The following is an 11,117-nucleotide window of genomic DNA, read 5'->3' on the forward strand; positions in this document are numbered from 1 at the left end:
TGGAATAATGAGGCATCCAGCTGATTCAATGGCATGGAAAAAATTTGATGAGCTTCACCCATCTTTTGTTGTTGAGTCTTGTAATGTATGACTTGGACTTGCTAGTGATGGTTTCCAACCATTTGGAATGTAGAAAACTTCGTACAACATTTGGCCCATGGTACTTATTCCCTATAATTTGCCACATTGGCTTTGCATGAAGCAAAAGAACTTTATTTTGTCAATGCTTATACCTAGCCCAGAGAGTCCTGGTGATGCAATTGATGTCTATCTGCAACCTTTGATGGAGGAGTTGAATGAATTACGGGAGAGTGGAGTCGAGACATATGCATCAAATAGAAAGAATTTTACGTTACATGCATCTTTGTTGTGGACCATTAATGACTTTCTAGCATATGAAAATTTGTCTGGATGGAGTACAAAAGGAAAATTGGCTTGCCCATGTTGCAATGAAAAACACACTATACAAGGCTAATATATGGCCAAAAACAGTGTTATATGGGCCATAGACGCTATCTTCCTCTTAATCATAAATGGAGAAATGATAAAGCGTCATTTGATAACACTATTGAGCACTGGCAACTACTTGAAATGTTGTCCGGTGATGATATACTTGATCAGGTTGCTGATTTAGATGGGTTGCCATTAACAAAGGATCCACAGAAGAAGATTAAAATATCACACAAGAAAAAGGGTGATGAATGGAATAAGAAGAGTATATTCTTTGATCTTCCATATTGGAAAACCTTATTGTTGCGACATAATTTTGATGTGATACACATTGAAAAGAATATATGTGACAATATTTTGGGGACAATCTTAGATGTCAAAAGGAAAACAAAAGACACCTTGAGTACTCAGTTGGATTTACAACAAACGAAAATACAAAAAGTAAGTTGCCAGTAGCATCTTACACATTATCTGATGAAGATAAGGAATAGTTTTTCAAATTTTTGAAGAATTTAAAGGTCCCAGATGGATTTTCCTCAAATATTTCTCAATGTCTCAAGCTTAAGGATAAAAAAATTGCAGGATTAAAAAGTCATGATTGTCATATAATTCTACAACATTTACTCCCTCTTGCCATGCATGGTATGCTTTGCAAATCTGTGTCTGAACCACTTATTGAGTTGTCTATTTTTTTCAAAGTGGTTGGAGCAAAATGTTTGAGCGTAGAGGAGTTGGAACAAATAGAAGATCAAATACCAAAAACATTGTGCAAGTTAAAAAAGTTGTTCCCTCCTGCATTTTTTAATGTCATGGTGCACTTGTCTATTGATCTACCTGATGAAGCTAAGATTGTTGGACCAATTCAATATTGGTGGATGTATCCAATAGAGAGATACCAACACTTTTTGAAGTGTTTTATTGGTAATATGGCTCACCTTGAAGGTTCGATTGCAGAGGGATATTTAGCAGTTGAATGTATGACTTTATGTTCAAGGTATTTGAATACAATAAAGATAAAGTTTAATTATCCGAAGAGAAATTATGATGGTGGTGTAATAGAATGTGAGGGTGGTTTGACAATATTTTGTGAACCTGGAAAAACTTTAAAGGGTAGCACACCAGACAAACTTGATTCAAACGATATGGAGGACACACATTTTTTAATTTTGAAGAATTGTGATAAAATTTAACCATTTCTCGAGTAAGTATTGATTTAATCTAATAATTTATTTATACATTGTCTATATGCTTAATTTATAATAACATGTAAAACTTCAATTCTTTGTTAGAGAATTTTCATAAATTTATAGTGAGACCTCTCAACAAAGTTTAGATGTGGAGTGGAATAGAAAATTCATTAGTTGGTTACAAAAAAAGGTTAGTAGAAATTAATCAGTTTTCTTAAATCAATATGCAATTAAATATTGTTTTCTAAAAAACTATTTGATGTTGGTAGGTTGCAGGATTATACAAACATGATGATAGTAAGAGAATGGAAGATTTGCTATAAGGCCATATTGTTATTGGATATAGGTTTCATGTGAAAGAGTATGATCAATATTAGAAAACTCGAAATTGTGGAGTGGTTGTAGTAGGTGAGACCGGTGAAGAATAAAAACATATGAATTACTATGGCAAGTTAACCGAGGTTCTTGAATTACAATTTGTTGGGGGAAGAAGAGTGATTTTATTCAGATGTATTTGGTTTGATGTGTATGATCAAAAGAGGGGAGTTAAAATGGATGAATATGGCTTTGTAAGTGTTAACCGTCGGTGATATTTGAAAATAAATGAGCCATTTGTATTAGCTAGTCAAGCATCACAAGTATTTTAAGCTATTGATCATTCCAATAAAGGTTGGAAAATAGTGCAAAAGGTTAAACCTCGTGATTCTTTTGATAATTCGGAAAAAATGATGATGACTTAGAAGAGTTAGATAGCCCTACACAAGTGAAAAGAAAAAGAACTCATTAAGGTTTGGAGCTTTGTCATGCTTTCTTTTACTTTATTAATTTTTTTATGGTAATGATTCGCTATAGTATTTCTATGAAAATTTGTTTGATGCACTTGGTCTTTAATGTTACCTTGATCTTACTATAGTAGTAATGGTTCATGCAAGGAACCTGTGTTACATGTACATGTGTCTCCTTTCTAAATACGTTTTCAATTCACATTTCTTCTTATGAAAAACTTCCTAACCTATTTGAACTTTTGTTTAGAAGACTTTGCTCTTATTTTTTATTTTTTTGTATTATCTAGGTTGACATGAATCCCTCAAAAACTCTGAAGTATGAAATGGGGCAAGCTTCAAAAATCCCCAAGCATGAACTCATTCAGCCAGGTGCCTTAGCAAAGGTACTAGGTCAAAGTTTGAAAACTATGAGCACTATCAGAGTTATTGTTGCACAAAGGACTCTGATTGCCAAAAATAGAAGTTACTATGCAATAACTTCAAAGTTGAATAAGCTAGCAAATAATAGTTTCCATGTGCATCCTTGTTTAGAGGAAAAGGAAGACAATGCTCCCCTCCATCAAGAAGCTGAAGTGAATCAACACATTTTGACCAGTGATGCAAGGGTCATGGACAAAGCTTAAGGATTAATGCTGAAAAAAGGACTATGATTGGCGAAAATAGAAATACTACAACAACTTCTACTCAAAACAAGCCAGGAAAGAAAAGTATCCCTCTGTCTCCTAATTTTAATCCAATGGAAGACAATGACACCCTCTTTCTAGAAGTGGAAGTGACTCGAGATACTCAAAGATGTGATCATTTGCTAAAGAGTTAGTCTGGTTAATCTGTTTGATCAAGAAATTCTGCTTAGCTTTCTATACTTAATCTCCTTTGTATTCGTTTTGTTACTAATGGGAATAAACTTCTTATTTTGGTTGACTTTCATCAAAATGTGCAGGTCCATTTGAATATGATAAGTCCAAAAAAGTGATTGAAGTGCCTCGAGTTGCCCAAAGAAGTGATACTACTATTTTATTTTTTTTGTGCAGCTTCTTTTTGTTAGTTGAATTGAAGTATTTTTTTTTTTTTACTTGCACTTAAATTTGCAGGTCCGTTTGAATATAGAAAAGCAAAAAAACTAGTTGGAGTGGCTCAAGGTTCTAAGGGAAATCAAACTAGTAAGTATTTTCTTGTTGTTACCTGTAAAGCAGCAAAAATATTATCTATGAATCGCTTCCCTAGGAAGATATGTTAGCATATAACTAGCATTTTTAGGAACAAGGACCTTCAAGATAAGTGCAATATTAGTAGTTATTTGTCTTAGTAACTCTCCATTTTGAAAGAATTGCAATCCTGCTTCAGCAACATCTTTCTTAGATGTTGTCCATTCCCCTTTCTGTATCACATTTTGTTTTTTTGGCAACTTAAGGCCTGATCTCTTGCAATAGGCACTAATATTAAGCTTTGATATCTCTATTAAAGTGAAGATTAATTTTATTTTAGTCAAACTAAGATGATGTGAGTGGAAAGTTATCTGCCAATCTTATATTAAACAATAATGTTGTTATCTCTCATGGTGAAAGAAGAAGTAACTTTTAGAACCTTGAAAATAAATAAGTATTATTTGGGGAGCCTGATTTATATTTCTCAAGTACAAAGTAAAATGTTTACACATGACAATGCATTTAAATTATAGTCCACTTATACTCATTCTATCCTCGTGGAGTGGATGCAGTTGTGCTGTGGAATCTGGATAAAAGAAATATAGTTGTGGGGATTCTCACATTTGTTCTTCCTGATTTTTCTAGTTGTCCCTAGGTTTAGAACTGTGGATTGGTACCTCTCAAAGGAGAAGGAAATTTAGTGTTCCGATAGCATGGTATTTTGGATTTTATGTATTACAATCATATAGAGACCAGACCATTGTATACATTAATAATTTCAGAACTTGACACCTAAAACAAAACTACTGGATCATTCTCCGTATTCTTTTGATTATTTAGTCCTAATGATCAATTTATATCAAAGAGCATAGTTGACTTATTTTAAACTTTGCAAGTCCAGTTGGATATAATAAGGGAGAAAAAATGAATGAAGTGTATCGAGATGTTCAGAGAAGTATTACTAGTATATATTACTTACTTTTGTGTAATTATTTGTTGTTGTTAGTTGGCTTGAAGTTGTATTTTGTTTTAATATTATAATTTGCAGGTCAATTAAAGTCTAAAAAGGCAAAAAAAGTAATTGAAGTGGCTAAAGATGCTACGAGAAATGAAACTAGTATGTATTTTCTTGATGTTACCGGTAAAATAGCCGAAAAGGTATCTTTCCTGTGTATTTGACATCTGATGCATCATTATGATTTTTTCACTAGTCCTAACCATATTAACCTCCGCCTATTCTTGATTCATCAATTGTGATTTTCTGAATGAAAGTTTTTAAAAATTGAAAGTCTGATTTGGGATCTTAAGTTTTCCAATATTTATTCCACTGCTAGTTGCTCCTTTCTGTATCACATCTTTTTTGGCAACTTGAGGACTTATCTTTTGTCTAGTTGTTACTTGGTTTGGAACTGTGTTGTGGAATCACATGGATAAAAGAAATATAGTTGTGGGGATTCTCACATTTGTTCTGCCTGTTTTGTCTAGTTGTCCCTTGGTTAGGAACTGTGGATTGGTACATCTCAAGGGCGAAGGAAATTTACTTACCCGATAGCATGGTATTTTGGATATTCTATCTTACAATCTTATACAGACCAGACCATTGTATACATTAATAATTTCAGAACTTGACACCTAAAACATAACTACTGGATCATTCTCCGTATTCTTTTGATCATTTAATGTTAATGATCAATTTATATCAAACAACATAGTTGACTTAGTTTAAACTTTGCAGGTCTAGTTGGATATGATAAGGGAGAAAAAATGACTGAAGTGTATCGAGATGTTCAGAGAAGTAATACTAGTATATATTACTTACTTTTGTGTAATTATTTGTTGTTGTTAGTTGGCTTGAAGTTTTATTTTGTTTTAATATTATAATTTGCAGGTCAATTGAAGTCTAAACAGGCAAAAAAAGTGATTGAAGTGGCTAAAGATGCTACGAGAAATGAAACTAGTATGTATTTTCTTGATGTTACTGGTAAAATAGCCGAAAAGGTATCTTTCCTGTGTATTTGACATCTGATGCTTCATTATGATTTTTTCACGAGTCCTAACCATATTAACCTCCACCTATTCTTGATTCATCAATTGTGATTTTTTGAATGAAAGTTTTTAAAAATTGAAAGTCTGATCTGGGATCTTAAGTTTTCCAATATTTATTTCACTGCTAGTTGCTCCTTTCTGTATCACATCTTTTTTGGCAACTTGAGGACTTATCTTTTGTCTAGTTGTTACTTGGTTTGGAACTGTGTTGTGGAATCACATGGATAAAAGAAATATAGTTGTGGGGATTCTCACATTTATTCTGCCTATTTTGTCTAGTTGTCCCTTGGTTAGGAACTGTGGATTGGTACATCTCAAAGGCGAAGGAAATTTACTTACCCGATAGCATGGTATTTTGGATATTCTATCTTACAATCTTATACAGACCAGACCATTGTATACATTAATAATTTCAGAACTTGACACCTAAAACATAACTACTGGATCATTCTCCGTATTCTTTTGATCAGTTAGTGTTAATGATCAATTTATATCAAACATCATAGTTGACTTACTTTAAACTTTGCAGGTCCAGTTGGATATGATAAGGCAGAAAAAATGACTGAAGTGTATCGAGATGTTCAGAGAAGTGATACTAGTATATATTACTTTCTTTTGTGTAATTCTTTGTCGTTGTTAGTTGGCTTGATGTTTTATTTTGTTTTAATATTATAACTAGTAAATGGGCCCGTGCTTCACGTGGTTAGATTATTTTTCTTTAAAATTTATTAGAATAGAACTTTTCTTGTATTTTGATGTTATAGCATTTTTATATAAATCTATTTTCAAGAGTATAGAGGTTATTCAATTGTTGTTGACCATTTGTTTTATTAAAAGAAAAGGCAAAATTACAAATCATAACACTATTTTCTCCTAGTTTACATAATTTATTTTATAGATTCATTAATTTGAAATTTTACAATGGTTAGTTTAGTTTTATCATCTTTATGCATGGATACATAGTGTCTTTAATTAGAGAGTCAAATAAATATTTTTCTCAATTTTTTTTCTTTGCAAATTTCGTTAGTATAACACTATCAATTACTTTCAAATTAAATATTTATATATATATAACTAATGTGTTTATCAAGAGCAAAGGTTCCATAATCATATGATATATTAATAAGTAATATGTAGTCATTATGTGTTTTAAAATTAAAATGCAATCTTCCAAAATCCAAATTTCATATGTAATATAGTTATGATGGTGTTTGGGAATTGAAGTTGTTCACGAACAAAATATTAAGGATCCTTGAAAAGGGTGAAAGAGAAGTAAGAGATAATGGGAAAAAAGTTCAAAAGAGTACTTTGGTGAGAGAGAATAGGCATTATTATGTATCATATAATTGCAATTAATTGCTAGTTTTAGTTCTATCATTTGAATTTCTAATTATTTTTTTACCCTTGTTAATATTTACATTATTATGACAACAACAAAAAATCATATAAATTTCTAGGCTTGATCTGTTGGAGAAGCATAGATATCTTTGGAGAATGTTGTAAAGAAATGTATTCTGTAAAAAGTTATTTGTGAATCTGCAGTAGTTGGGTTTACATAGAGTCTGTACTAACAAATACTTATAACAATAACTTTACAGAAACATAAACAACAAAGTTTAAAACATGTACTCAAAAACAACAATTAAGATCATAAGCATAAATTAATGACTGTAAAAAAAACATATCAGGATCTATAACAATAGAATGAAACAGAAAGGAAAAATCGAGCTCATTGAATGCACAATGTTTCCTTAAGGAAATCATTCCCCTCTAGTACCCGAGGTTTAAAGAAAAATAGATCCTCTCAGGATGAAACGATTTTATTCACCAGTGTAATGATACAAAAACAATAGTGTCAGTGAGCCACTCAACATGAGCAAAGTACACAATATTTAATTGTGCAGAAGAAGAAAAAGAAGACGTTCATAATCAATATTTAATTGTGTAGAAGAATAAGAAGATGTTCAAAATTTTCGTTGTTTTAAAATGAGAGGGAACTCCTCTATTTATAGACAACAAAGGGTAGTGTGAACAAATGTTTATTGTGCCTTACCGGAAAGGTCACAACTCTTTGGAGAAGTCACAACACTATGGAAAGATCACAACCTTTCATAAAAGTCGCAACTCTTCATAAAAGTCAAAACTTTTCATAAAAGTCACAACTCTTCATAAAAGTCACAACTTTTAATAAAAGTCGCAACTCTTCATAAAAGTCAACTTTTCATAAAAGTCACAACTTTTAATAAAAGTCAACCTTTCATAAAAGTCGCAACTCTTCATAAAAGTCACAACTTTTAATAAAAGTCACAACTTTTAATAACAACCCCAATTTTTCATGAAAGGGAAGGCTAATTTTGGAAATAAATAAATTAAAAAGGAATCACTGTTTGTGGTGGCGCCACGTAGGTGGCCTAGGGTTCTCTTTATATATATATAGATAGATAGATAGGATATATGATATGATTTGCAGGTCTATTAAAGTCTAAAAAGGCAAAAAAAAAAGTGATTGAAGTGGCTGAAGATGCTACGAGAAATGAAACTAGTATGTATTTTCTTCCGTGTGATATTTTCTTTTCTTGATGTTACTGGTAAAATAGCCAAAAAGTTATTTTTCCTATGTATTTGACATCTGATGCTTCATTATGATTTTTTTCACTTGTCCTTACCATATTAACCTCCACCGATTGTTAATTTATCAATTGTAATTTTCTGAATGAAAGTTTCTAAAAATTGAAAGTTCCGTATTTAGGATATTAAGCTTTCAAATATTTATTATACTGTTAGTTGCCCCTTTCTGTATTTTTATTTTGGGAACTTGAGGCCTTATTTCTTGCAATGGGCAATGTTTTACCTGTTTTGTCTTGTTATCACTTGGTTTGGAACTATGGATGGGTACTTGTCAAAAACCAGATAAAATGTTATTTTGCATATTTGGTCTTATAGATCTAAAAAGACTAGACCATTGTATACGGTAATAATTTCAAAAGTTGACACCTAAAACTTATCTACTGGAGTATTCTCCAGATTCTTTTGATGGTTTAGCATTAAAGATCAAATTTATATCAAATAACATAGTTGATTTACTTTAAATTTTGCAGGTCCATGTTAATATGATAGGACAACAAAGGTGAGGGGAACAAACATTTTTAAAAAGTTTTGCGATTAAGACCTGGAGAAAAGTTAAAAGTCACTTTCTATCAAAATCGAGTCGTTGGGCCGAATCACACCTCATTTACAAGACACTTGGGTTTGCTAGTTCGTGATCGCAATATATGCCCATTGCGGGTACACTCATGGATGGATATTGAAGAGCATAAGCTTGAGCATATGTGGGCAGCTGTTACAATAAGAATTACAACATTACTCTCTTTTATTTTCGCTGACTTGATACCGCTGCTACTGTAACAACAATATTTTTCCTTCTTCTTCTTGCGTTTGTTTAGAGCATACTATGGTGTTGCCTTTGTTTAGACCTTATTATGGTCTTTGTTTAACAATAGCTATTACCACAACAAATAAAAAATTCCTCTCCTCAGTGTTACTATTCACTCTCTATTTAGTTTCTTAATCCACTCACACTCGGTGATGAGGAATTTCTACTACCCCTGTTAAACATAGACAACAATTTGCATCTTGCACCTGCATGTTCAGTCTCATCATTCGAGTCTTCTTAAGTTCCTTGTTCTAGTTTGCCAACCAGAGGATAAATTTAATTATGCTTTGGTTGCACAACTTTTGTCCAAGTAAGATATGCTTCCCAAAGAGTGGTCTGGACCCCTATAACTCCTGGTGGCTGATTACGTATGTTTCACTCTTTGTCAACTTGTACTTTCTCTTTTGGTACTAGTCAACCATTCCTGTTTTTAGAGACGTTAACTTTCTCCAATACCAACAACAATCTGTAGGTGGTATGTGATCACATATATTGCCATATTACTTCATATACACTGCATGTGTCCATATTACCCAGAGGATGTCTAGATATTCTGAAACCTTCCATATAGTAGTTTGCCAACAGAAGCTTCATTCCATTTCATACATCCCTTAACTTTTAGTCCTAAAAAATTATATATGGGAGGCACACCTTAACCCAAGAAATCAAAGGTGTCTTTTTCTAATATGCAGTACCTCCCCATACAAAGTTCTTACATAGTTGACATGTAAGATCACCCCTTCAATCCATTAATCAAGAACATTAATTTTCAATCAAAGGTATCTTTCCCTGATTCTGATGACATTTTTCTCTATTTTAGGAAACGTTTGACTGTGATAACATGAATGATCAAAGAGATAATGTTTTGCAACGTATGAGAAAGCTTTGGAGCAATTGGAGAGGATCATTGCACAAGAATATGAAATCCAAGTCATTGCACGAGGTTCTAAAATATGTGTCGATAGGAGTAGACAAGAGTGATTGGGAATGGTTGGTCAAGGAACATTTTTTATCTGAAAAGTTTAAGGTATGATTGCATACCTATTGATTAATATCATTTTATTTCCAAGTCACATATGATTACTGTTTTGGCATAGTTCTTTTGATTAAATGATTTCATTTGTGATCAAGAGGAAGCAAAGTAGTTACAAAAGTTAATCTAAGAATAAAATTGAATAGTTAAACAAGCTTGTGATAATTTCAGCTTGTGTTGTTAATGTAGGAATCAAGTACAAGAAACACAATCAACAGGTCTAAGTTGTGTATGCCTCATCGTATGGGTAACAAGCCTATAATAGAGATTATTTACAGACTGATAAATAAATCATGAAACCCTACAAGAAAACCTCCTTTTTGTATAAAAGATCTTATAGTAATTACTTTTTTTATTGTTAAGGGAGGCAAATATGGTAATCCACCAAACATGGCAACTATCTTCTTTGAGACTCGTAAAAGGGAAATGAGCTTGTCTAACCCGAAACCAATGAAAAATATGTATCTTTATCGATAAATTTCATTTAACATTTTCTCTCTGGATTGATTCATTGAAAAACATTCTTGTATTTTATAGGCTGAAATTCAAGAGCTTGTACAATCTGAACCGTCTCTTACGAATATTGAGGTAGTGAAACGATGCTTTGGACCTCAATGCAAAACTCATGCAGTTGGATTTGGTGGTGGGATAACCACTTAGGAGTTGAAAGGTGGTAGTACTTCTAAGGCTTCGTTGTTCGAAGAACCGAAAACAACTTGAAAAGAAAAGGAATCACTACAAAAGCGTATTGATATACTAGAGAGTAAATATGATCGCCTTGAAAGTATAGTGGTTCGTTAGCATCCATCACCTCCACCAGGTTTGCAAACTTTTCATTAGCTATTCCATGATGTGTATTTTTCAATGAATTTAGTGATGTCATTAACAAATGCTCATCTTTGATAAGGGCTTTGCTAATGCAGTGGTTTGTCTTTCTAGGATAAGTTGATTTTAGAGGGTAGAGAGTCTTTAGTTGTACTACTTTCCATGATGAACGAGACTACATGCTTATAGAATTATGCATATCTCTATTTTAAT

General features: G+C 32.4%; 1 protein-coding gene and 1 long non-coding RNA gene across 3 annotated transcripts; both read left to right on the top strand.

The window, feature by feature from the left end:
- The first annotated feature begins 2,357 nt into the window (after positions 1–2,357).
- Positions 2,358–9,877, top strand: LOC125823872 (uncharacterized). The gene is made up of 7 exons (XM_049503239.1): positions 2,358–2,425; positions 2,710–3,234; positions 3,363–3,422; positions 3,514–3,582; positions 6,143–6,211; positions 8,084–8,155; positions 9,867–9,877. The coding sequence occupies exons 2-7, from the start codon at positions 3,069–3,071 to the stop codon at positions 9,875–9,877; spliced, it is 447 nt and encodes a 148-aa protein (XP_049359196.1). The 5' UTR covers positions 2,358–2,425; positions 2,710–3,068.
- Positions 9,878–10,009: 132 nt separating this feature from the next.
- On the top strand, positions 10,010–10,665 carry LOC125823882 (uncharacterized). 2 transcript variants are annotated; one of them, XR_007442744.1, is made up of 3 exons: positions 10,010–10,073; positions 10,443–10,540; positions 10,617–10,665. It is a non-coding gene; the product is annotated as an uncharacterized LOC125823882 (long non-coding RNA). The 2 variants fall into 2 exon arrangements; XR_007442745.1 differs by lacking the exon at positions 10,010–10,073 and adding an exon at positions 10,272–10,320.
- Positions 10,666–11,117: the final 452 nt, after the last annotated feature.

The sequence above is a fragment of the Solanum verrucosum genome, unplaced genomic scaffold, assembly GCF_900185275.1.
Source record: "Solanum verrucosum unplaced genomic scaffold, falcon-dt-bn FXZP01000015.1, whole genome shotgun sequence".
NCBI lineage: Eukaryota > Viridiplantae > Streptophyta > Magnoliopsida > Solanales > Solanaceae > Solanum > Solanum verrucosum.

Excerpts from the sequence above, each read along its gene's own strand:
- LOC125823872 (XM_049503239.1), top strand. The coding sequence starts at position 3,069 with ATGATTGGCGAAAATAGAAATACTACAACAACTTCTACTCAAAACAAG. Across the intron at positions 3,423-3,513 it reads GCCTCGAGTTGCCCAAAGAA|GTCCGTTTGAATATAGAAAA; the intron begins GTGATACTACTA and ends TTAAATTTGCAG. Across the intron at positions 3,583-6,142 it reads TTCTAAGGGAAATCAAACTA|GTCCAGTTGGATATGATAAG; the intron begins GTAAGTATTTTC and ends TAAACTTTGCAG.